Genomic DNA, 26,044 nt, shown 5'->3' with positions numbered 1-26,044 from the left:
GTATAGGTTCTGTTTGGTGGCGGTTCGGCCGCAGGCAGCCAGGCCCCTGCGAGCCTAGTCCGGAGGGGCCAACGGCGACCCTTCCTAGGCTTTCTGGAATTCAGTTCAATGAGAGTCGGAACTCAGTGCTTTTTTTTGTTACTGTTGTTTTCTGGGATATGCTTAATTTTGGCATTAACCCTCAGGTTTCAATCAGTGGTTCCAATACACCGATCCAATGAATGGTTTTCCAGAAGTAAACTTATGAGCTCTGAAAATTAGCTCCCTCAAATTTGAAAGTTTTGCCAGAAATGAGAACTCCTGGAAAAATCATAAGCCTAAATTCCCAGCCCCCTGTCCCCTACCCACCAGGCCCGTGGCTCATGAAAAGTAGCAGAAGAGGGAAAACTGGTGTAGCGTGGGCATATTTTAAATTATGTTCGGCGTTCTCTGCAGAGATGGATGGATGATAGAATTTTTGAGCTTATGAGGCTAATCTTTGATAAGTTTTAGGAACAGCTGAGATAAAAATGCTCAGTATTTGGTATGAACAAAACTCATTTTTCAGACAACTTTTTGTGGAACTGTTTCTTTGAGGTACATGACTGTTCAACAAATAACCACTGTAGGGAAACATTCAAGTCGTTTGTATCCAAAGACCTTTGTATCCAAAGACCGGAATTTACTAAGTTACTCTTACAGTCAGATGGTTTTAGGCTATTTGGAAGGGAAACAGTTAAATCTGGGGGCAAAGAAAGGGAGAACAAGAGGCATCTTTGGTCATCTGTGGCCCAGCCACCTCTCACATTATTGATGGAATCTGAACAAGGTAAATGCCCATTGCTTGTTGCCAAACGTCACCTGGGGTCTGTCAGGCCCTCACGCAGGGGCAGAACAGGAAGTCTGGTTTTGCTTTTCTGCTGCCCAGAGTTGGGAGGCAGGTGGCTGTTTGTCTGGGAGAGCTCTTAACCACCATTGCTCTTACCACCAATGTTTTCACAGACGTGATCTGGGGTTTTTTCAGCCAGGGGTTAAAATGAAGTGCATGGTCCGGCTACAGAGTTAGAGGTTTACTCTCCACCGGTATTCTTTGGGCTAGATTAGAAACCCCTCAGGGGCTGGGGTAGGGACTTTTCACCATCTCATCATATCCCTTTGATTTTTTTCATCAGGGTGGCAGGAAGTTCAGGAAGTTGTCAATGAGCTGTTCCGTGGCATTTTTTCCCCCCTGTTGTGGGGTGGTTAATTGATTTTATAGCAGTTCCAAGAAGCTAGCAAAAAAAGTCCCTTTATTCATGATGCTATTGGATTCATAATGATTGAAGCTAACATTTCTTGGGTGCTTACTGTATGCCAAACATCGTGCCAAGTGTTTAATATGGATTGTCTCATTTTGCGCTTCTTATCGACTTGTTTTCCCACTCTGTGGTTGAGGTACAGAGAGGTTAAATAACTTGTGTAAGGTCACGCACCTTCCACGTGGCAGAGCAAGGATTTGAGCCCCAAGTTCTTGTACTTAACTAGTTCTGCAGAAACTATCCCTTCACCTTCTCCCTCCCCCTACCCCTGACCTTCCAGGTTTTAACAAAGCAAGGCAGGCTTTAACACAATGTCTTCATGACCTCAAAAGGAAGGAGAGTGAATCACTGTTAGGCAAAGTGGACTGAGGCCGTTTACAGCAGTTAGTGTTCAGATAACTTGACCTCAGGGAGCAGAGGCACCTACCAAGTTGGGTAGCTTATGTGGGAGAAATAGCCTATCTGTTTAAACCACTGTTGTTCTAGTTTGTTAGGGGAGCAGAATCAGTGTCCACACTAACACAGTGTTATAAATTTTGCCACTTGGGGTTGTAGTTACACATTTTACTGGTAGGGGGCAGGTAAGCACTGAAGCCAGTGTGCCTGTATTCAAATCCTGCCACCTTCAGTAGGTTGTTTTACCTCTCTGCGCCTTAGCTTCCTCTCTGCTCCTTCTAAAAATGGGGACAATAAAAGTACCTACCTCACAGGTTGTGGTATAGTGCATGTCAAGCTTTCAGTCTTGGATTGGACATATAATTAAATACTCTAGAAACATCTCTTCTATTATTAATAGTATTGTTACAAGTAGGAAGCTGCTGCTAATGTGTGCTGTGTCACGGGGCTTGAAGTCACCATTAGAGATTTGTCCCTTTGTGCCATCACGCAAATGCAGGTTGCTCAGGCACAGGTGACAGCGGTCTTGTGAAAATGGGATGTATTCAGTCAGTAGATCTTCGTAGTGCACCCTCTGTGTGGCAGGCCCTGTTTTCGATGCTGGAGATTCGCAGTGAACAAAACACAAAACCCCTAGTCCTTACTGGCACTTACATTCTTAAAGGGAGGGGGGACAGACACTAAAGAAAATAAACATACTTATCACATACAGTATATGAGAAAGTGATGTGTACTACGGATGTGTACTACGATTTTACATAGTTGGCTAAGAAAGCCTCACAGAGAAGGTGACATTTCAGCAAAGGATTGAAGTGGGGGTGAACCACGTGGACCTCTGCAGGGAAAAGTAGGTCAGGCAGAGAGAACAGCAAGTACAAAGGCCCTGAGGCAGGAGGATGGGTGGCTGGAGCCTAGAGTGGGGCAGAGTAGCAGGAAAAGAGATCAAAGAGATTAATACGTGGGAGGCCCAAATGTGTAGACCCTGCAGGGCACTGAACAGAAAAATGATATGGTCTGACCGATGCTATAAAAAGATCACTCTGACTGCTGTGTTCAGGCAGAGAGAAGTGGGAGGCCAATTAGCTTCCTACATAATCCAGACAGGTGATGGTGGCCAGGGCCACAGTGGAGTGGTAGAAGATGGTGAGGAGTGGGTGTATGCTACATAAATTTGAAACTGTAGGATTTGCTGACACCTCAGATGACCCCAGGGTTTCTGGCCTGAGCTCCTGGAAGGATAGAGTTGCCTTTTGCTGAGAATGGGGAGATTTGCATTTGGAGCAGATTGGGAGGTAAGTCGGTTCAGTTCGGAACATGGAAAGCTTTGAGACATCCAACTAATGGTGTCAGAGTAGCAGTTGGTTCTAGAAGTGTGGACTTTAAGTCCAGACTGGAAAAAAAAGACAGTGTGTAGGCAGTTGGGTGCTGGTAAATGTTTAGCAATTGACTCTGCAGGGGGTAGGGGTTGGTGGGCGGAGCCTGGTTTGTAGCATTTGCCAATATCTGCTGTGTAAATACTCCCGCACTGGCCAGTTTCAAGCACAGTTACAGAATATCTTCACCTTACTGATACAATAGGTGTACATAATGTCATAGATAATAGTAAAATGTAGTAAAAAATTAGGAAGTCATGAGTTTTGAGTATTATTACCTTTGTTTTTAATTTGTTTGGTTATAAATTTGTATAATTCAGTTGTGAATAATGGCTGTGTTTAACAACTGGCTTGAGAAATTCCTGAAAACTTAGCAATTGAATCTTGTGTGCAGGTACGCGGTGGCCCCAGCACACCATTTGGGTCATTGGGACCCAAGGTTGGTACCTAAAGAGGTGATGGCCATAAGGAGTTCCTGAGCTGAGGGAGGGAAACAGACTCCAGTGCCCATCTCACTGCTTTTGTCCCCAGTCTAAGCCCTGAGGGGAATGCAGGCGGGTGATTGATGAGGGTTTGACTTGCGTGTCCATGGGTGTGTGTGGCACAGATGGGTCCCAACGAGAAGCCGAGAATGCAGGAAACAAACTTAAGTCGGTGATTACACTAGGGGCCAGGCACACCCCCTTGTGCTTTAGTTGAAAATAATCTTTAGTTTGAATGCTTGTTTTACTCCTACACATTCTTTTAAAAATTCCAAACTCATGGGCTGTGATTTGAAGAAAACCTCCCTGCTTCCTGCCTAACAGAAGGTAGAGATCAAAGGCGTCAACGGGCATTGGAAAAGGAAACAAGGCAGCAGCAGCCACTGACCTTTACCTCCCAGCTTTTCTCCCGCCCCTGGCCTGCGGGGTGTAAAGAACCAGAGCTGCTTCCTCCTGGGCTTTTCCAGAAACCGTCCTGCCGCTGGAGCGGGAGCTGGGTCTGCGCTGGGCCTGGGCAGGCACGGCTGCGTGGGTGCTCTCTGTGGCTGCCTCTTTCCCTTGGGCAGAAACCAAGACTGGAACCCCACGCCTGATCCAAACCCTCTGGCGGGCCAGTGTTCATAGCCTGGGGATGTTAGCAGAGCTGTACTTTACAAGGTGAGTCCCCACGATGTCTGGTAGGAATCCCTCAGTCTGGAGTTGGGGGCAGTGAAGGGCACCTGGACCATGGACGTGGGCCCAGTCCGTCCCGACACTGAGATGAGCGCGTCAGGACAACATGATACCCATGTGGCCCCCCACTTTGTAGGGTGGCATGTTGGGGGCAAGTGTCTTGAGTAATAATTGTAAATGAAATTTCATCCTCCACGCACTTACGTGACAGTTGCAAAGAGTTTTGTCTTAATTTCTGAACAACACTCAGTCATCAGCTCATTGCTTTATGTTTTAGTCCCGTGATTCACGGCCCCACTGCATTGGTCTAGGGCCCTAAACACGTAACCGCCCTTCCAGAAAGCTGGCGGCATCTCCCTGATCAAGGACAGTTATCTTCTTTCCTTGGGAAGACACATAGGACTTAGGGGCAGTGAAGTGTGGTCGTGCCCCTTTAGTCTGTCTCTTCGTTTCACAGATGAGGAAACAGGCCCAGTCAGGGGGAATGCCTTGTTCAAGGGGACGTGGCTGGTTAGCGGCTGAGCCTGGACAAGACACCGCATATTCCAGTGCCCCATCTAATAGCCTGTCCATCCTGTCCTAGAGCTTTCCAAACTTGTCACTAAGGGTTTTCTTATTTATTAGTTAAAAATAGAAGAGGTTCATAGCAGGATCAGGGTTAGAATGCCACTTCCATGCTTTTCGGCTAACTTCAACTATGTAATTTTAGCAGATTTATTTCGCAGCCCATTCCACTCAGAGCAGGCGTGGAGGCAGGAGAAAGTGCTTCAGAAAAACCTTCAAATGCAAAGCCTCTCAGTGGGAGAGAGGCTTTGGGATGTGTTGGAACCATCTGGTTTCCCTGTTTTTAGATGAGGAAACATGGACCCAAACTGACGAGGTGACTTAATTAGGTCATGCAGTGAAGAGGTGGCCTTGAGCCCAGGTCCTCTGACCCAAATGCCACCTTCTGGTTACACAGTGACTGAGGCTCAGGTTTTGTGACTGGACAGCTGAGTTTTCTCATCTGTAAAGTGGGTATCATCGCAGAACCTCCTTCACAAGACGGTTTTGAGGAAAGATCGAGACAATGCATTTAAATCATCTACACACTAATTGGTAAACAGTAAGTGTTATTCTTATTAGGCTCTCAGTAGTTAGCAACCAGGTTTTGTAGGGGGATGGGCAACTCTAAACCATTTGAGGCTGTTTGGAAATGCCTGTGTTTGGACTGCCTGTGGACCTGCAGAATCAGAAGTTCATTGCCCTGGTGGAGGGAGGCAGGTGCATGCGTTTTGAGTCTGATGCCCCCTCAGATGAGAGCCGTTGCTCTACACTCAGTATTCTAGCCGACAGCTCCTCAGGCCTCTCCCCAGACCCTCTGCAACAGAACGTGCCTTTTAAAAAAGATCCTCAAGCAATTCAGATGCACGTTAAAGTTTTAGAAACACTGTTACGGTTCAAAAAACATGGTAATAAAACACACTGTTGAGGAAAGAATTTTTCCCTGGTCTGTTAGCAACCTCAGAGTAAGCAACCATGTTGCAGTAACTGCTATGTCTGCTCTGCTTGTTTAAAGGAGTGCTGGGGACATAAGCAAGAGATAAGGGAGGCCAGCCTGGGAGCTGGGAACTCAGAACAGGGCTCGTCGGGGAGCCCGCAGCAAGACTGAAGTCAAAATAGGATTCAATAGAGGGCTGGGAGTTGGGTCTGGTGAGGCACCCATCCGCCACAGCTTTCTGCAGTCTTCTGGCCCTTGGGGCTCCCTTACCTGCCCGTCCAGGTAGTCTGAGGTTCCTGAGCTCCCCTCCTGTACCAGGCACGTCCAGGCCCTGGCTGCCACTATCCGATCAGGACCTCTGAACTGCCACTTGCCAGCTGGCGCCTACTCCTTCTCCAGGCTGTTCTCTGGGCTTTAGATTTCTCACTACCTCTCTCCTGCACTGACCTTGCAGCTTTTCCTTCCCTTCAGACGGGCGATTGCCAATTGAGAAAGAAATGCTTGAAGGGCCAGGGACAGGGATTGGAAAGCAGGAGAAGGTAGAATGCTCCTGTGGCCCCTCTGCAGATAAAGACAAGTGGATGAGGAGGCTGGGCGGCCACTCAAGTGGTCCTTTGATCATGCAGTTAAGGCTCCAGGAAGGGAAGTGTCTGGTGTCCTGTAGATTCTGGTGCAAACGCTGTTGTTAGATCCTCTTGGTTTGGCTGCTAACTGGTGTCATCTTGGGGATGGTTCTCCAGAGATACGAGGATGAGGCAAAGGGAAAAGTGCCAGAGTCAGGAGGCAGATGTGGTTCCTCAATATAGGGGATGAGATGGGGCTGTGGGAATATAAGCGGGCCAGGTCTGCAGGGCCTTTGTAAGTTCCTGCTATTTCTTTAAACCCCAGTTTCCCTATCAACGTAACCAGATTACAGCCTCATTGTTGAGGAGTTTGTTAATCCTTTTTCTGGTAGAATGCCTGCCATATAATAGATGCTAATCAGGAATCTTACTTCCTTCTTCATTCCCACGCCCCAGGCTGGGCCCCATTCCCCCATCTATTTCTGAGAGCCACGTTGCTGACCAGTTACTTTTCCCCTCCCTTCCTCTGCCTTTCCCGCCGAGCACTGGCCTTGGTGGGAAATGGGAGAACTGGAGAGCTGTGGAGTAGGAACTGAGCACATCTACAACCTTGGTCAGAACAGGAGGCCAGAGAAAGCAAATCCTCTGGTGCATTTGTGCAAGCCTGAAGCCTCTCAGGCACGTCAGCTGCTTCAAATTAGGCTGAAAGCCGGCGACGGTGTTCGGCCCACCTGGGGGAGGCTGCAGCGCAGTCCTGTGCGGTCCGCCCGGGAGCCAGGGAGCCTGGTGCCTGCAGCGTGGTGCCTGGCCAGCTCCCCTCCTCTCTCACGCTGGGCCCGTCACCTGCCTTAGCCTCCGCTCCTCTGTCTGCAGAAGGGTGACTGCAATGGAAGCCACCCCACTGGTTCTTCTCAGGGTTCTTGTCCGCATTCAGCGAGAGCTGACGCACACGTGGCCTAAAATCAGTGTTTGGCGTGTGCGCACACTCAGAGTTTGCTGCTCTGATTAACAGCCCATAGTAATAGCTGCCACTGACGTAGTGCTTACTGGGTGGTAGGCCCTGTCCTGAGCATATTATAAATATTAACGTATGTTGTCCTTACAACAACCCTATGATGTAGGTGCCACTATTACCCCCATTTCAGGTGAGGAAACAGAGATTAGATAATTGTCCAAGGCAATGGGGTGAGCTGGGATTCAAACTCAGTCAGTTGGTTTCAGAGGCTGTTTTTAATCACTGTGCTGTAGCAGTTATTAGTAATCGTTTTGTGCTTGGGGCCCCCTGCACATGGGAGATGCAATGAGGGACGTGAGAGAGGCGATCACATCTTCTCACAGTTCCAGCTGCTGTTGAAGGGCCCCTGACCATCCCTGAGCTGCTCTGATGGTCCAGGCAGCCTGTGCTCGGGTGAGACTGACCTTGGTCAGAAAGGAGACAGCTCCCATCCCACGGCGGCCCTGCAGGCCTCCTTCACGGCTTGTGCCATCTTCCCATGCAGCACTACGGTCCACCTCTAGCAAGTGGCCTAGCGTCCTCCAGGCCTAGCCCCTGTTCGCAGAGCAGGCTCTCTGCCCACTGGCTTCTTGGCACAGAAGCAAGCTGCCGAGGAGGGAGGAGGAAGCTGTGGGACTATAACATTTTCCTGAGAAACACGTGGCTGTTTCTTGCCAGGCAGGAAATGTTTGATAGCCCAGAAATGTGTTTACCCCCATGTGACAGCCACCTGAGCCATGTCTGAGCCTTCCTTGTTCCTTGTCTCTTTCCCAGGCACCCAGGCTTTTGGAAGATGCTCACAGTGGCGATGTGCATGGCCCTTCTGGGCTGCCTGCAGGCCCAGGAGCCCCAGGGACATGTCTCCATAATCCTGCTGGGAGCAACTGGGGACCTGGCCAAAAAGTACTTATGGCAGGGGCTGTTCCAGCTGTACCTGGATGAGGCGGGGAAGGGCCACAGCTTTAGCTTCCATGGGGCTGCTCTGACGACCACCAAGCAGGGCCAAGAGCTCCTAGCCAAGATCTTGGAGTCCCTCTCCTGCCCCAAGGATGTGGCACCTGGGCGCTGTGCTGAGCTCAAGGCCCAGTTCCAGCGGCTGAGCCAGTACCGTCAGCTGAAGACCACTGAGGACTATCTGGCTCTGAGCAAGGACATCGAGGCCCTGGTCCAGAAGGAGGGCCTCCGGGAGGCCGGCCGCGTGTTCTACTTCTCGGTGCCGCCCTTCGCGTATGCGGACATCGCCCGCAGCATCAACAGCAGCTGCCGTCCAGGCCCAGGCGCCTGGCTGCGGGTCGTCCTGGAGAAACCCTTTGGCCACGACTACCTCTCAGCCCAGCAGCTGGCCACAGAGCTTGGGAGCTTTTTCCAAGAGGAGGAGATGTACCGGGTGGACCACTACCTGGGCAAGCAGGTGAGCTTCAGCTTGGAGCCTCACTCCAGGGTCGGAGTGAGCTGGGCACAGGTGGACCCGGTGGGTAGGCCCACACCACTCGTTGTGGAATTAGGCCTGAGGGCATGTGAAATATGAACTCCCTCGGTCGTTTTAAAGGTGGGCAGAAGGTGAGCGGTGAGCAGCAAGGGCAGGACCGTGTGGCCCTGTCCACGTGTCCAGCCGCTTGCTCTTCTGTGTGTCCATCCTCTCTGTTTCCCAGCCAGGGGCTGGCTCTGAACTGTCCACGGTGCCCAGTATCCTCTCCGGAGGTGGCCTCCAACACGGGTGCCTGGACCTGGCTCCCAGCGGGGTCTGCTGTGGGGGTTAGAGTTCACCACCTGATCCACACCCATCTGCCTTTGTTTCCATTGTCTTCTTCTCCTTGAGTTCTGTTTTGAACCAGAAGGCTGGTAATAAGATCTTAAAACTGAGTAGGGACCCAAACTCTGTACTTGTCATCCTGGCCCTGTGGCGGGGCTTGGGCCCTGCTTGGAGCTGCTGCTTGGGGGATGCATAGCAGCCGGCCAGTGCCCTGTGCCCTCGGGGCCCCTTTAGCAACTCTCACCCCAGAAACGCCAGCAGAGAGTGCACCTGCGCGCTTTGGTGCTGACCGGCTGGCAAGCCCAGGGCCCTGGGCTGGCACCTCGTAGCCGCCTGGGCATTACTCTCCATCCAGCCCTGCTTTGAGCTGCTGTGTTCCCAAGGGTGGTCCTCGGACCAGTGCCCGTCCTGGTGAGGTTTTCACTTGTTTATGGGAAAACAAAAACAAAACACAGTGTTTTCAGTTTGAAGGTTTTCTTGGCACCATTTTTGATATTAACAATATGTTTCATTTATTAAAAGTCGATGGTAATAGAAGATAGATAATCTTAAATATTTTCTTTCTTGGCAAAATAAAAAGCTGATGACCCTGTGGGGTTCCTTAAAAGCAAAATAAAAAGCTAGTGACACTGTGAGTCCCTTAAAAGTAAAATAAGGAGCTGGTGACCCTGTGGGGTCCCTTAAAAGTTTTGAGTCCTGGTTGGGCTTCACCCCGGCCGGCCGGGAGCTATTGCCTCCGAGCGTCTTCTCTGAGCAGGGAATAGCAGGGTTTGGGGCCCTTCCTTGGAGTCAGGACTCCTGTGTCCGAGAAGAGCCTGCAGCACAACCAGTGTCCTTCCCTGCCAGGCCGTGGCCCAGATCCTGCCTTTCCGAGACCAGAACCGCAAGGCTTTGGATGGCCTCTGGAACCGGCACCACGTGGAGCGGGTGGAGATCGTCATGAAAGAGACTGTGGACGCAGAAGGTGTGTGAATGGCCAGCTCCACCTCCTGGACCTCCCCCTGCCCTGTGTCTGCTGAGGCGGTGGGGGGCGGGGGGACCACCCGGTGCCCCTGCCAGTGCTTCTCAGAGGAACGGACGGATGCCTTTGCTCATGTGTGGTCTCCCTCCAGGGCCTGCTCTGTGCCAGCTCTGGGCTGTGCTAATCCCAGGGTGCCTGCAGGGCATGGGTGCCGCCTGAATGGCATGGCTGCCATGGGGCAGTGTGCGGTCTAGTTACGTCAGCTTGGCTCAGACGCTGAAACAACTGGGAAGCCGTCAGCACTAGTAGTTACCTTGAGTTTTACGTGAGTGTGGTGGAGCCCGGCAGGCCGCCCGGGGCTGCTCAGACTCGGACTTTCATAAGCGCACCCTCTGCCGGGAAAGCTTCTAGTCACCTCCGCACCTTCTGATCCCCCTGTTCTTAGTCCCCAGCTCAGCTGTCACTTCCTTGGGGAGCCTCTGCGGGGCGTCTGGACAAGATCCCGACACTCAGTGCCCCCCGGGCCCCCCTCACTGCCCTCAGGCTTTCCCTCGTCTCCTCCCTGTGACGGCAGGATACAGGCCATCTCTGCTCTGGCTCGTGGCACGCGCCTCGGCAGTGCTGTGTAAATACCTGTGCACGCGCGGTATGGACTTGGGAGTCAGGAGTCCTGAGTGTTGGGCCTGTCGCCGCCTTCACCAGGTGACCTCAGCACGTCACTTCCCACATCTGTGAGATGGGCAAGTTGTATAGGTGACAACAGCCAAGGCTCCTTGAGCTCTGGCATCCTGTGATTTCATCAGGTCTTTTGAGCATCCACTGTATACGTTCAAAGCATCAAAGCATCAGTTCTAAAACAAAACAATAAACACTAATTCTTTCTGTATCATGAACCCTCCCTCCCACCCCCTCGTAGCCTAATGAGGTGGATGCTATTATTAGCCTCCTCTGACAGATGAGGTTTGGTGACGTGCCCAAGGTCACACGGCAGGAAGTGCTGGGACCAGGTCCTGGGGCAGGCGGTTTGGCTCCAGCACCAGGCTCTGGACCCGACATGCAGCTTGTCCCTGTGACTGTTTCTGCAGTGGGGGCAGGAGGGCCCGAGGCCCCACCTACCCCGAGTGTGTGTGTGGGGGGCGGGGGTGGCAGTGGGACCCTTCCGGCCTGGCTGGGGGACCAGAAGCTCTGCCTTTCTCGTGGCCTTCTCTCTTCTTTCTCTTCCCCTTGGTTACTCTCTCTCCAGCTTTCTCTCCCTTCCTCTTGGGATGTGAATTCAGTGCTAGAAGCTCTGTGGTGACACAGAGAGGTATGAGACCCCGCCTCTGTCCCCTGACACCCCACAGATTCATTGGGGAGAAAATGCAGGGGACAAGCACCAAAGTGAATGCTTCCGGCAGATGGTGCCATGGCGGCAGGGCAGGGAAGGGGGGCGTGATGCGCGGGCACCACGGCATCGGAGGGCACTGCTGTCCTTGAGATGAACTGGCTCCTGCCTGGAACCCCTGTCCTCTCCCCACTGCAGTGAGCCTTTGGGGCTCTCGGGACGCGCCCCAGCCCTCCAGACGTCCCCTGCTGCCCTCAGCAAGGGCTCAGGCCGCAGGTGGCCTCCTGGTGCCTACGTGTGTCTGGTGTCCTGGTGGGAGTGAGTGCTGGGCCTCACCCTCGCGTCACTTGCAGAGATGAGCTTCAGACCTGGTGCTGAGAGCGTGAGGGGTGGAGTGGACGCTGCCGCTGCTGCCACGCCTGCTGTGGGAGCCAGCACCCCGCTCTGCCTGGACCTGGCCAGTCACCAGCAGGGCCAGGACACAGGGACCCCTCCCCCCCCCCGTTGCTGGCAGCTCTTTCCTGTGCCCACCCTGGGGTGGGGAAGAGCCATGATGTCTGGAGGTACCAGTTGGTACCACTGCCTCTTACTTCTTCCAACCCTCCCCGCCCCATTTCCTTCTCGGTATCTGGTGTCACTTGTGGGTCTCTTTGCAGGATCCCTAAGTGCAGCAAGGGTACCTTTAGATTTTGGAGAAAGGAAAACAGAAGGCGAGGCAGAAAGATAGGCAGGGGCTTGGGCAGGTCTGCTTGTCAAGGCAACCCTGGGGCAGGGGGCGTCTCGGGTTTGAACAGCTGAAGACCTAGCGGAGGGCACCGTGGCTGCCTTCAAGGAGCAAAGCACAGGCCCAGCTATGTGCAGAGTGGGGGTTCTGAGGGGAGGGTGTCACTCCTGCCAGGCCCGGCACAATGCGGCTTTGCTCAGGTGTTCGCTGTGTCTTCAGCCCGAAGGCAGAGAGAGACGCAGGGCAGGGCAGGGCAGGGCAGGGCAGGTAGCCAGGGGCCCACTAGCCCCGAGGGGCTTGCAGCCAGTAAGCTGTGGTCAGAGGGCGCTGGTTCAGACCACTGTCCCTGTCAGAGGTGGCCAGCAGGACTGTAGCTGTCCTGGGGTTGGGTCTCCCTGGCTGGCCTGTTTACCTGCCACTTGCATATTCAGGCGCAGAACAGTGTATAACGGGGTGATTTCCTGCTACTGGGCTCATCCCTGCAGCAACGGGGGCCTTGGGCACGAACCCTTTGGCAACAGAGCGGGTTCTGTGTGCCTCTGGCCTGGGGTCCTGAAGGACAAGCATTCTTCGCTTTCCAGGGAAGGGGCCCGGTGCAGCTCTGCTGGCCCAAGCACTGATCCTTGCTGTCCCCCGGGTCCTGCTTTGGAGTGCCGCCCTCAGGAGGGACTTCTGTAGACTCTAGTTCAGGCTGGAGAGAGAGGACAGGAGCTGTGGCCCCTGCAGCCACCCCACCATGGCCAGCCAGCCCTGTGCCAGCCGCCTTCTCCCGGGGATGGGCATGGGAAGCAGGCTGGAAAAAAGACTGCCATCCTGCTGGGGTCACAGGGCCTGCTGCGGTGGGACTGAGCCTGGCCAGGAGGGTTCCGAGGCAGGATTCAGAGCCCAGCATCCTGACTGTGCTGAAGGGCAAAGTGTGACCTGCCCGCTCCCTCCCCCCACCCGTACTCCAGGCCCAGGCGGTCTGGTCCTGCTCGCTTCCTGTCCTCCTGCTAGTGCTGCAGCCCCTGGCTGATTCCTTTGCTGGGAGGCACTAGAGTGACCCCGTCCCTGGAGGCAGCCTAGACTGCCACCTTGAGTGCTGGAACGGGAGGGGCTGCAAGCCAGGCATGGGAAACAGCTTTCCTGGTCCAAGATGCTGCAGGCCCTGGGAAAGGGACTTGTGAGCTGCAAGGTCGTTTGGATGTCCCCCACCCCCACTCACTGACATCCACATGGGTGGAGGCCAGCTTCCCCAGCTCCCTCCCTCCACGGCCGCGTGAATGGTTTTTTCTCCTTTTCTGCCGCAGCCTCTGGCCCAGAGGAGTTTGCTGCAGAGTCAAGGCTGCTGCATAGACGAGAGAGCGAGAGCGAGCGAGCGAGCGAGAGAGAGAGAGAGAGAGAGAGAGAGAGAGAAGAAACAGTCCTTCCACCAGCCCCCCAGTACCCAGCTCCCTCTCAGTCTCATCTGGGGTGCCCTTGTAGGGAGTCCTTATCCAGTGAGCCCCTGAGAGTCACAGCAACCTGGGTACTCAGCCTGGGGTTTCCTGAAACGGCACCATGGGCCACACACGGAGTGACCTTGGCTGGGCCACTTAGCTTCTGTGTGGAGGTGACCCCTGCTGACCCTTATCATGGCCACCGGGAAAGGCTCTGCAAAAAGGAGGGCTGTGTCAGTCAGGGACTAAGGCCCCACTTGGGCGGGTCCCTGTTCGGACTGAGGGGAAAGGAGTGGGCTGCACCTTCCCTCCTGAGGGTTGGGTAACAGTTCAGTGCCTCTCACCAAGGGGCCACGGCAGCAGGGCCCTCCCAGTACACACCAGCTGTCCTGCCTGCCCGCCCGCGGTGCCAGGGTGGGCTGAGAGCTCACTCAGCAGGGCAGCCCCCCCCTCCTGGCCCGCAGGGCTGTCGCCAGGCTTCCTGACCAGCACGCCGGCCGGCCAGCCGAGCAACTCTCCCTGTTTTATTTTTAGTGCTCCCAGAAGGTATTGGTACGGATCACAGCTGGCTTTTGGTTTTGTTTTGTTTTGTTTCAAGTCCCTATTTTTACAGAGAAAACTCAGGTCTCCCTCACTGTGGAGGGGTTTGTGGTCCCAGTTCTGAAGGCTGCCACCTTCAGCACCGTCTCTAGTACATAATGATGATAACCCCCCGTTACCTCTCTCGGGGTTGTCTTGAGGATTAAATCCGATCATGTACATGGAAATATTTTACAAACAGAAATGCTGGTCTCCTTCCAAGTTGGGAAGGACAGGCAGTGGCGTGGTCTCAGTCTCTGGGCTTCACATGACTTATATGTGACTTGCGCTGGTCTACTGCTAAAGAGTTCAAGTTGGTCTCTTATACTCTTTTGTCCATTTTTCACTGACCGTTCTCTTTCTCTACATATGTATTTAAATGTTCATGTAGTGACAGTCCGCATAGCATAGACCTTTTAGGAGCTCTCTAGTTCTGTTCAATTCTGTTTGTACCACAGAATGTGAATTGTTCTATTATTAGGCGTTTTGGTTGTTTCCAGTTTTTGCTATTTTAAGTAGTACTTTGTGAGCTTTACAAAAATTAAGATGTAATTCACATACCATAGAGTTCACCCTTTTAAAGTGTACAACTCAGTAGTTTTTAATATATTCACAAAGTTGTGCAACCACTATCTAATTGTAGAATATTTATGAGTATTACATTTTTTCCCTTTAAGTATACTTCTGATGTGGAATTACCAGCCAAAGGGTAAAGACTACTTTACAGCTGTTACTGCATCTCGTCAGACTTCTCTTGCTTTCCATGGGAAAGAAGGCAAAAAACCCCATGAGTTTTTGAGGGGCAGCACGGCTGAGGGACAGAGCGGTGGGTCTCGCCTGAGTGTGATCTTGGATGAGCTCTGGATTTGAGCAGGATGGAAGCCGTGTACATGGGGGCTTTCCTTTCCGTTGTCCATCCTGGCTGTGCTTTTTCCTAGTCTCCTTCCTACATCGATGCCTTTTTACCCTCAACTTTCAACTGAGAAAAGGTTGCTAGGCGGTCAATACAGATCATTTTCAGAAACAAGTCAGTCCGTGATAATTGGTAACTAGAAAATCAACAGCCTGTTGGTCTCGTCAGGAGGGCTAGCCCCCCTGGCTTCCTATCTCTGTGCTCTGTGCTTAGCTGCACGCCCCCCACCCCCCACCCCCGCCGTGAGGTGTGCCAAGCTGTGGTTCTGGTCATTGCACGTGAACTCTAGAAGACAGCGCTAGCCAGGACGGGATCAAAGGCCACCCGTCTGTGAGCCGTGCTAACCTCAGCATACCCCGTGAAGCTTGAAATTAAGGAATAAAGGAAACTCTCTTTTACACAGCGGGTAGTAAACCTGTGCAATGCATTCTCTCCACGGATTGAGAGAGGATAAAAATAGGAAAAGGGCCACTTAGGGATTAGCTGAACCAATGAATAGTAAGCAGATAACAAGGCTTTTAAGAACTCGGCTGTGTTCTCGCCATCAAAACTTCATCTGTCCTCAAAGCTCTGACTCTTCCCTTTATACTCTTACCTCTCCTGTGATTCATTGATTCTGAGACGTATTTTTTTCATATTTGAGCATCTCTGAAGTTGGGTTTCCCATTGATGGGGTGACATAGTTGAATTGGCAGCACGTTTCTTTCTTAGTGGTAATAATAGCGATTCTTTCACCATTGCTGGCATTTTTGACCTGATGAAATCCAGTTTATCTCCAGCATTCATCACCTTTCCAAGCCCCCTCTTATCCTTCCAGCCACCTTTTAGATATTTTCCCTGGATGTCACATCACCACTTCAGACTCAGCAGATTTAGAACTAAAACCATCATTGCATTTTTCTCATGAAATACCAACTACTTTTTCTAACTTCTTTATCTCTAAATGGTGACTGCTCTCTGAGTTGTCAGGGTGGTAGCCCCTGTAATAATAAAAAGAGCCAATATTGATCAGTGCGTCCTGTATGGCAGGCACTGTCCCAAGCCCCATGTATGTGTCAACTCCTTGATCCACACAGCAGCCGTACAGGGAGGCATTGTGACAATTCCTCTTCTATATGGAGGATAGAGTCGCTTGCCCAGGGTCACAAGGCTGAGGGATGACAGAGCAGGTACCCAGGCAGCCTGGCTCCGGAGACCACACTCCAGGTCACGACTCTGAGCTGCCTTTCACCCGTCCAGCCCATCACCACGCAGTTTTTACTCATCCACTGAATGCGTTTCACTGTTGCTCTGTGTGATCTGGCCCTTGTTACTGCCTTTGCGTATAGCAAATGCTTCCTGGTTGGTCTCATTACCACCAGCCCCCTCTCTGACAATCCATCTTACGGATCGTACACAGCCTGCTCTTCCCACAGCACCCCTGTCGTGTTTCCACTTCCCTGCTCTAACACTTTTTTAAACAAACAGTTTGAGACATAATTCACATATCACACAATTCACCCATTTAAAATGTACAATTCCATGGGTTTTAGTACACAGAGTTGTGCAGCCATCACAACAATCAATTTAGAACATTTGCCTCCCCACAGAAGGAGCCCTGTGCCCCTTAGCTGCCATCCGCTAATTCTGCCATCCCCCCACCCCCACCTCCACCCCCGCGCCCCTGGCAACCACTAATCTGCTTTCTGCCTCTATGGATTTGCCTCTTCCGGACATTTCGTATCAGTGGAATCATCCGATTTTGTACTGGCTGATTTCACTTAGCATGTTTCCAAGTTCCATCCACGTTGTAGCAGGTGTCACTACTTCATTTCTTTTTGTTGCCAAGTAATGTTCTCCTCGATGGAGAGGCCACGTTTTGTTTACATTCATCAGCTGAGGCACAGTTGGTTTGTGACTATTTTGTGGCTATCGTGCGTGCGTAATGCTGCTAGGAGCATCCAGTACACGGTTTTGTGTGGACATGTGTCTTTGTTTCTCTCGGGTGTACGCAGGAGTGGAATTGCTGGGTCCTGTGGTGACGCTGTGTAGCTGGTTGAGGTCAAGGACTTCCGATAGCAACTCAGACTCCTCAGTCTCGTTTCCAAGGCCTTGCCCATCTGTCCTCGATGTCTGCGCTTCAGAATCACAAACTGGCCGCTTCTGCCAGGCCAGGCATTGTCATCGGGACTGTGTGTTGGGGTGTCTGCCCTCTGGCTCGCACTATTCACCCCAACTAGGATGTAGCCACAGGGCCGTCAGCTCACACATACATTTCTTTGAGACACTCCATTTTTAAAGATCTGAATTATTTGTGCGCATTTAAAAATCATGAGATTACATGTAATGATTCCAAATTTTTTTTTTTCACACTTGTGGCGATTCCAAATTTTTATGTTCTCCCCCAAAACTGGAAGATTGAGTCACCTGGGCCCCTACTTCTGTGAGGCACCACCGGACTCCAGCTGAGGTGTTTAACTGCCCTTTAGCCATTGGGGCCCCTGACCTCTGACCTAGTCCCATCCTTCCAGAGCCCAGCTCAGCTTCTTTGATCCTTGTCCTCCATTTCTGAAAGCCTCTGGTACTCATGCCACTCAGTGCCACACCGAGTATGATATTGTGGCTGTTTTAATAGGAGTGGTAGGAAGTGAAAGGGAAGGTATTTTGGTGATACACATCGCAGCCTCTGGAGCCAACTGCCTGAGTTCAAACCATAACCAGCTGTGTGACCTTGGGCAAGTTACCTAACTTCTCTGAACCTGAGTTGCCTTATATTGTAAAATGGGGTTAACAGGAGGACCGCCTTATATACTGCTATTGTGAGGAGGAAGTGGACTGATACACATCCATCGTTATCATTATTATCGTTGTCTTGATGTCTCCTCAGCAATATTGTAAGTATTTTGAAAACCAGAACCCTTTAGGGCTAGGGGAGGTTGTCCATTGTTTTCTCAATGGGGGGCACTTTGAGCATTCAGGCTGGACCCTTGGGCTGAACTGTGCACTCTCAGGTTTGCGCTCTGGCCAGGGATGCTAAACTCTGGCTGAGAACAAGAGTCAGACTTCTACCCCCGAGGATGAGGGTGCCTTCCTGTGAGCAGGCTCCTGGCTTTATTTCTTTGCCCACAACGCTCGTGCTACCGTCAGGTTGTTCCGTCGGCCTCGGCCCAGTCCCGCTTGCCCTCTGGCTGGCCTGCGAGAGTCCTGGGAGCCTGGACAGGGCAGGCGGCCTGGGACTGGCGCCGAGGACCCAGGGTGGCCGCTGTAAAGGAGTATGCTGGGCCAAACAGTCTGAACGAGGGCCACTTCTTCTTGTGTGTCTGAACTAAATATTTGCTAGTAAAGAAGAGTACTTACAAAGTATACGTAAGGTATACAGCACTATGATGTAATAAATAGCACAGACCCCCCCAAATTCGATCCCGCGTCCTCTCCTTCACTAGTGGGTAGGTTATTGCCTTGCTTCTCTCTGTTGTTTCCATGTGTGTCTGATCCCCTAACAATACATTGTGGAATTTTGAAGGGGAGTCATACTGTGTGCAGTCATACTGTGTGTGTCCCTTTATCCACATTCAAGATAATAGTTTCAGATACAGCCTCTGATAACTGACTCCACTGTTACTAATATGTAAAACCCATCCACTGCATTTCTAGTTGCCAATGATATTTTTCATTTGTTGAAGTTCTGGTTTTTCTCTGGTCGTTTTATATCATATTTTCAAAATTTTTATTTTATCAAAGGAATCCTGCTTCTCTCGACATGTTTTTGCCGTGGACCCATGATCATGTATGTATATTCCTTTTCTGTGCGGTCCGGTGGTGCGTGGTTTGACTGTGGCACGCCACCAGGTGATAGGAATGCAGCAGATAGGAGAGCAGTCCCTGCTCTGAGGGTGTTTCAGGCCTAGCGGGGAAGGGACACGAGGCACTGACTGAGTCTGAGGGGCTGGCAGAGGACAGCGCCCAGAGGGGAGGCCAGAGGTCAGTAAAATCCCCTGGAAGCTGAGACTTGCAGGACAAGTGGAGCTGCTGGGCCCAAGAACCCATCCGTGTCACAAATAATGCACGCGGAGCCGTTGGCCAGTGACTGCTCCTGCTGTCACGATGTCGGGCCCTGAGTGCGCCTGGGTGTTGGCAAGTCAGCGGAATATGAGCCATGTCATGTGAGGTCTTGTTGTTTGAACCCTAAGCTTTAAGATGGTTGGGCTCTACATATTCGAGTCACTGATAGTCCGAGCTCACACTGAGCTCCTGAGGAGGGAGCAGAGCGTAGTGTGTGGGTAACCAGCTCCTGACTCTGCCCTCCTGGCCCTGAGCCTCTGACACTTCTCTGTCGCGCAGAGCAGGGATAATCATGGTGGCTGCCGTGCAGCGTCTGTGAGTGTGACAGGAGGCAGGAGGGGCACGTGCAATGTCTCAGCACCGTGCCTGGCCGCAGTGAGCCTCGGGTGTCACGCCGGGCTCTGTGCTCAGTGTTCTCTCTGTTACTCTGTTTTACATTTGCCCTGTCCACCTGCCAACTGGACGTCTCCTGAATGTCTTAAGCTCAAACACACCTAAAACAGACCTCCTGGTTTCCCCGCCATCAGACTGTTCCTTCCCGTCTCCCCATCTCTGCAAATGCCACCTCCGCCTGCTGTTTGCTTAGGGCCTGATTCTAGGAGTTAGTTACTTTTGGGTCTTCCTTTTGCTCGTCCGTCGGTGAGTCCAGTCAGTTCTGGCCGCAGAATGAACCGTCTACTCCTTCCAGCTCCCTTACTGCCAGGATAGCCCCTCCTTGGTCTTCTCGCTTCTGCAGCCCTTCTCCCACAGCCAACCAGGTATCTAAGCTGAATATACATCAGATCTTGTCCTTTGCTGCTTGAAACCCTCCCGTGGCTTCTCCTGAACATAGAAACAAGTTCAGCGCCTTTACCTGGGGCTGCAGGTCCTGCCGTCCTGTCTGCTCCCCCAGCTCATCTTCTTGTAGTCCATTAGCAGCCAAGCTTTGTCCCGCTGCAGGGCTTTTGCTTCCAAGATGCTCCCTCCCTGGCTTTTTGTAGGGCTGACTCTTCAGGTCTCAGAGGGGCGGTCCTATTATGCTCCATCACAAGCTGTGTCTATAATTTCTTCATTGACTTACTATTTTCTCCCTCTCACCTTCCCTCTTGGTAAAGCCGAGGGCAAGAGCCTGTTGGCGTCCTTGGTGCCTGCACTTTGCCTGGCACATGTGTGCACTAGGTAATGGGTGGCAGCTGTCAGCCCTGTTTAATGGCAGGATGTAGCAACAGGGACTCATAAGTCACATACTAGTGAGCCGCCGTCAGAGCCCAGGGCTCAGGCCGTCACCACGAGGCTGCCGCCTCTTGCAGCACCGAACCCGCTGGCCGAGGCCCAGGGAGGGGCAGGGCCAGAGGCCGGGCAGACGCCTGGAAGTGCACCTGGGCCTTTGCTGGAACTAGAGCCTTCCCCCACACAACTCCCGGAGCAGCCCACGGTGTGGGACATTCTCTCCTAAGTGGTTCTCATTGAGGGGAGGTGGCTCAGAGACGCCCTCCTTCCTTCGGTCGTCGAGGCTTGCTCTGCATAAGTCATTGTTGTCGGCTCTCTGGACTGGGCACTGACGATGCAGGACCAGAGGTGCGGGCTGGGGGTCTTGGCACCTCGGGGAAGCCGGATGCGCTGCCTGTTCTTTATGGCCTCTCCCCCATCTCCTCCTCCCGCTCAGGTCGCACCAGCTTCTATGAGGAGTATGGCGTCATTCGCGACGTCCTCCAGAACCACCTGACCGAGATCCTGAGCCTGGTGGCCATGGAGCTGCCATACAACGTCAGCAGCTCGGAGGCTGTCTTACAGCACAAGCTGCAGGCCTTCCAGGCGCTGCGGGGCCTCCGGAAGGGCAGTGCCGTCGTGGGCCAGTACCAGGCATACAGCGAGCAGGTGCGCAGGGAGCTGCACAAGCCGCCCAGCTTCCACAGCCTGACGCCGACCTTCGCAGGTGGGCTCTGGGGCCGGCATGGGCTGCGGGCTGCCCCCCACCCCCGGCTGGAAGCAGCTGTCCACGCCCAGACGCCCTTTGGTCTGGGTTACAAGGGACTGGATGTGGGATTTTCACAAGGGCACTCGGTGGCAAGTGAGACTGTCATTCCCCTGCCTGTCTGGCCTTCCGCCAGCTTAGAGCAGCAGGTTACCTGCTGGCTCCCTCTGGGCGAAGGACAGCCCTGTGGTGGTCTCATGTTGGTCCACGTCCACATACCCTTCCAGGGCTCGCCAAGCTGGGCTCACACCTGGCTCCCTCCCTCGTGGAGCTTCCGTCCAGCTCCCGCGCAGTGTGGCTGCACACCTGCCGCAGCCCGAGGCGCCCCCAGCAGGGGCCCCCCAGAGCCATCCTCTGGACAGCTGCACAGGCTCGGAGCTTCCGGGAGAGGGCTGGCTCTCTCAGACTGCGGATAATAACCCCACAAGAACAGCAGCTATTGATGGGGTACCTACCATGTGCCAGGCACTTTATATAGAGCATCTCATTTAGTACACACACACACACGCGCCACACACACACACACACACACACACACACACACACACACACATACACCCATGAGGCAGGGATGGTTATTGTCCCCGTTTAAAGGGGAAGGAATGTGCCTGAGACCAGCAGAGACAGTAGGTGGGGAAATCAGGCTTGGAGTTCGAGTCAGGAGTGCACTCAGCCTCTGGCTCTTACCACCCCCACGCCGCCCCCACAGGCCTCCTTACCTGCACACCCCCGCCCCGCTGGCCTTGCTTCAGGTGCGTCCTGAATGCCCTCGGCCCCCAGCAGTCAGGCTCTCCCAGCCTCACTCCCTCCAGGAAACTTCTCAAGGAGGCTCTAGGTTGGAGACCCAGTTCTCCGTCTTCAGGAGAGTGTGACTCCCAAGAGAGGTGGGTGTCTGAGGTGGCCCCGGAGCCGCCTTTCCAGCACTGCTGGGAGAGAAGGTGACGGAAGGGGTGAAAGGTGAGGGTGAGGGTAGCAAGTTCAGGGCTGTTCCACGGCAGTGGGAGGCCCAGAGCAGGGGCTTGGAGAGGAGAAGGGCTGGCTGGCAGGAGGTGGGAAGGGGAGGGCGAGTGGGCCGAAAAGTCCCTGGTTATCTGTGCTGGAGCGTCACCTCCGCTGTCCCCCTGTCACCTCAGGCATCCTCGTTCACATGGACAACCTTCGCTGGGAGGGAGTTCCTTTCATCCTGATGTCCGGCAAAGCCTTGGATGAGCGAGTGGGCTACGTCCGGATCTTGTTCAAGAACCGGGCGTATTGTGCCCAGAGCGAGAAGCACTGGGTCGCGGACCAGAGCCAGTGCCTGCCACAGCAGGTGGTGTTCTACATCGGCCATGGCGAGCTGGGCAGCCCTGCCGTGCTGGTCAGCCGGAACCTGTTCCGGCCCTCCCTGCCCTCCCAGAGCTGGAAGGAGCTGGAGGGCCGGCCCGGGCTCCGCCTTTTCGGCCGCCCTTTGTCTGATTACTATGCCTACTGCCCCGTGAGGGAGCAGGACGCCTACTCCATCCTTATTTCTCACATCTTCCACGGCCGAAAGGACTCTTTCATCACCACAGAGAACTTGCTGGCCTCCTGGGTCTTCTGGACCCCCTTGCTGGACAGCCTAGCCCACGAGGTCCCACGCCTCTACCCGGGAGGAGCTGAGAATGGGCACCTGTTGGACTTCGAGTTCAGTGGCAGCCAGTTAGCCTTTTCCCAGCGGCAGCCGGAGCAGCTGGTGCCAGGGCCAGGCTCTTCTCCGATGCCCAGTGACTTTCAGGTTCTTACGGCCATGTACCGAGAGAGCCCACTGGTGTCAGCATGGCCCGAGGAGCTGATCGCTAAGCTGGCCAGTGACATTGAGGCCACAGCTGTGCGGGCAGTGCGGCGCTTCGGCCAGTTCCACCTGGCACTCTCGGGCGGCTCAAGCCCCATCGTCCTGTTCCAGCAGCTGGCCATGGGGCACTATGGCTTCCCCTGGGCCCACACACACCTGTGGCTGGTGGATGAGCGCTGCGTCCCACTCTGGGACCCCGAGTCAAACTTCCAGGGCCTGCAGACTCACCTGCTGCAGCACGTGAGGGTCCCCTACTACAATGTCCACCCCATGCCCGTGCACCTGCACCAGCGGCTCTGCGCTGAGGAGGACCAGGGCGCCCGGGCCTACGCCGACGAGATCTCGGCCCTCGTGACCAATGGCAGCTTCGACATGGTGCTGCTGGGCATGGGCACTGACGGGCACACGGCCTCCCTCTTCCCACAGTCGCCCACTGGCCTGGATGGAGAGCAGCTGGTGGTGCTGACCGAGAGCCCCTCCCGGCCACACCAGCGCATGAGCCTCAGCCTGCCCCTCATCAACCGGGCCAGGAAGGTGGCCGTCCTGGTCATGGGCAGGTTGAAGCGTGAGATCACCATGCTGGTGAGCCGCGTGGGCCATGAGCCGAAGAAGTGGCCCATTTCGGGCGTCCTGCCTGCGTCTGGCCAGCTGGTTTGGTACATGGACTACGAGGCCTTTCTGGGCTGATGCGGCCTTTGCCGTCTGCTCACCCCCGTGCTGTCTTTCACCTGTCCTGTCCCCTTCTCTCTTAGTCCTGCCACCTGCCCTGGCGCCCTGACTCTCTGGAATCCGATGCATCGGGCAGCCCCCCGAGACACCCCATTCCAAGCCCTTTGACGGTCCCCATCTAATTGTGGTGGGCAGACACAGAAACAAGAATGAAACGGAGTCTCTGCTCGTGAGAAGCTTCAAATCCAAGTCAGGAGAGAAATACCCATCTGAAGAAAAGAACTGCAATGGTTACACATTAACTTCATCCAGCGCAAAGTAGGGCGGCAAAGTAGGAAGCTCCCCACTTCAGAAGAAGGAATGCAGTGGGCCAAGTTAATCAGGGAGGTGTCCTGGCGGAGGTGATCCTTGAACGGGTTCCTGTGGAGAAGAGCAGGGATGTAGAGGGAAGAGAGTGCTGGCAGCCCTCCGAGCAGGTGCAGGCCCGTTGCAGAGCCAGGTGCACAGAACTGCCCAAGCGCTCGGGCAGGTGGAGCCCTGCTCCGTTTCCCCTTCTCAAGCCTCTGACATCCAGTGTGGCCGTCTCCACGTGCTCTGTCTCTGTTTTGTTCTCAGTCCCGCCTCTGGAGGAGGTCTTCCCATCCCCTCTCTGTTCTTTGGCGTCCATCAGACTCTTCATTTACAGACAGACAAAGGATGACAGTAACACAGAAACACATACTAGGATGTGACAACGGTTCCAGAAATCTTGTGACTGTTTGGAGTGGCTTCCCCAGCAGATGAACTTCTCTGAATGGGGGGCGCTGGTTCCCCCAGCTCCTCAGGGAGGGCCCCTGTCCCCACCCGCCCATGTGTTTCTCTGGCCAACACCCTCCGAGAAACATGCTGGGCACCAATGATCAGGCCATTCCAGGGATCCCTCATTTAAGAGGGTCCTTTCCATCTCAGGGGACTTCCCGGTGGGTGTTTCCACTCTCAGTATCCCCTCTCATTTTGCTGGGAAAGATCCAGTCACATCTTTCTCTGATGGCACAACTCATTTGGGGGGAGACACGTGAGGCCGAGTGACCTAGACCATCCAGATGCTCTGACCTGACCAAAAGGGCAGCCAGGCCTCCTCTGTGGGCTGGCCGCAGCTCCCAGACAGCAGTGGCTGTGCACGACCTTCTCAGGGACTTGGCCAAGTCACACTGCCGGGGGGCGGGGGGCAGGCTGCACCCGCCCTTCTCACACTGCCTCTCAGCGGCACCCAGCCTGCCGACCTCCTGCCTGCTGGTCCCTCCTGCCACCTCTCACTTCACCACTAATGAATGCATTGCTGAAGCCTTGGGTCACAAATCATAGCTTTTCCTTGAGAACAGGGTGGGCGCTCTGCTCCTGAGACACGTGGGCCCAGCAGTCCCTGTTTTTCTGAAGTCCCTAAGGGCGGGGGAGGGCTCGGAAATGCTTCCCACACTCAAAATTCTCAGGACACATTTAATTTTTATTTCACCTTCCCACATGGGCCTGCCCCCGAGCTATGACTCTAAAGGAATAAGAGGGATTTTTCTGCGTGACTGCACCCGCCTCTCATAGTCACACTGTGTGTGGAGCAGATAAGTTTTATCAGGCAGATAATCAAGGTTGATGTCACACCAAAGGCTTTCCTCGGTGAGGCGCGTCACGGAATCGATTTCTCTGCTGTTGCTTGTTTACACTTCCTTCAAGGCTACGGATTTAAGGGAACGCTTGCTTTCATTTGATATGCGTGTATTGAAATGGGTGCCCGAGCCAGGGGCTCTCCATGTGAAAGGCACTGGTTAAAATTCGCCTTCCCCTGGCCTCCAATGATTGGGTCCAGATAGGACACCTCTCTTTGTACAGAGAGAGTTGACCTTGGCAGAACAGAATCCCCGCACCAGGTCCGGGTGTCCCCTCCCTTTCTGGGGTCAGCGCTTTAACTTTTTTGCTTTAGAGATGCTGGTGGGCTGGCGCTCGTGAGTGGACACAGGTGGTTGCAATTCGGGTGCCACCGCTGGCCACGTGGGGGCGCTCTCGCACCATACCTGCCGTCCTGCGGTTGGACTGCTGAGGAATTCCCCTCGCTGTATTTGCATTTTCGTATTGCGCCTCCCTGAGCCCTTGGCCCGAGCACTCCCCCAGCTGTTCTTTGGGAAACTCTTCCTCTGTGGTTGCAACACCAGAGAGAAAGGGACCTCAACATGCCTGAGTCCATTCCAGGATAAAGGGTAAACTGGCTCCTGATGTCACCATTTCTGAATAATAGTGAGTCACTGTGGGCCTGAGCCTAGGATGTCCTGTTCTTAGAGGCGTGCCTTGCCTCAAAATGCACCCCTTATCCGTGGAGAGTGCGCATGGGGGTAGGGGTCAGGGCAAAAAAATGCCAAAGGTTTCCTTTCCAGAATCAAGTGCTGTCTTAACACCATGCCAGAAAAGTCCGCTGGGAGACATTGTCAGCATTCCTGCTTCTACCCACTCCCTCTTCCCGTTTCTCTCCTTGCCCTGGGCCAGGAAGGAGAGAGTCTCAGAACCCCGCCACCTAGGCTGGTGGTTTCCAAACTTTCTGGACCACGATCCACAGCAAGAAACACACTGTACATCATGAGTCGTGCAGAAATCTGTCTCAAGCACAAGTTTCATAAAGGCATTTCTGCTCTGAGA

General features: G+C 53.7%; 1 protein-coding gene and 1 long non-coding RNA gene across 3 annotated transcripts in view; one reads left to right on the top strand and one right to left on the bottom strand.

Annotated features, from left to right (window-relative positions):
• H6PD (hexose-6-phosphate dehydrogenase/glucose 1-dehydrogenase) overlaps positions 1 to 26,044 on the top strand; it is a 26,830-nt gene extending 786 nt beyond the window's left edge. The window contains exons 1-5 of one of the 2 annotated variants that reach the window (XM_019746744.2): positions 3,944 to 4,185; positions 8,012 to 8,648; positions 9,837 to 9,954; positions 20,596 to 20,865; positions 22,038 to 26,044. In XM_019746744.2, the coding sequence (XP_019602303.2) occupies positions 4,160 to 4,185; positions 8,012 to 8,648; positions 9,837 to 9,954; positions 20,596 to 20,865; positions 22,038 to 23,401 (2,415 nt within the window). In that variant the 5' untranslated portion in view covers positions 3,944 to 4,159 and the 3' untranslated portion in view covers positions 23,402 to 26,044. Of the gene's footprint in view, positions 1 to 3,943; positions 4,186 to 8,011; positions 8,649 to 9,836; positions 9,955 to 20,595; positions 20,866 to 22,037 lie in introns of those variants that run through there. The other variant, XM_019746745.2, reaches the window with a different exon arrangement.
• On the bottom strand, positions 10,730 to 13,606 carry LOC141572053 (uncharacterized). Its single transcript, XR_012497081.1, has 3 exons — positions 13,208 to 13,606; positions 12,412 to 12,690; positions 10,730 to 10,802 (listed from the first exon to the last, which is right to left on the bottom strand). It is a non-coding gene; the product is annotated as an uncharacterized LOC141572053 (long non-coding RNA).

Source organism: Rhinolophus sinicus, linkage group LG06 (genome assembly GCF_036562045.2).
Source record: "Rhinolophus sinicus isolate RSC01 linkage group LG06, ASM3656204v1, whole genome shotgun sequence".
Classification (NCBI taxonomy): Eukaryota; Metazoa; Chordata; class Mammalia; order Chiroptera; family Rhinolophidae; genus Rhinolophus; species Rhinolophus sinicus.
The sequence above is the reverse complement of the archived record's forward strand: the minus strand, read 5'-3'. Positions and strand labels throughout refer to the sequence as shown.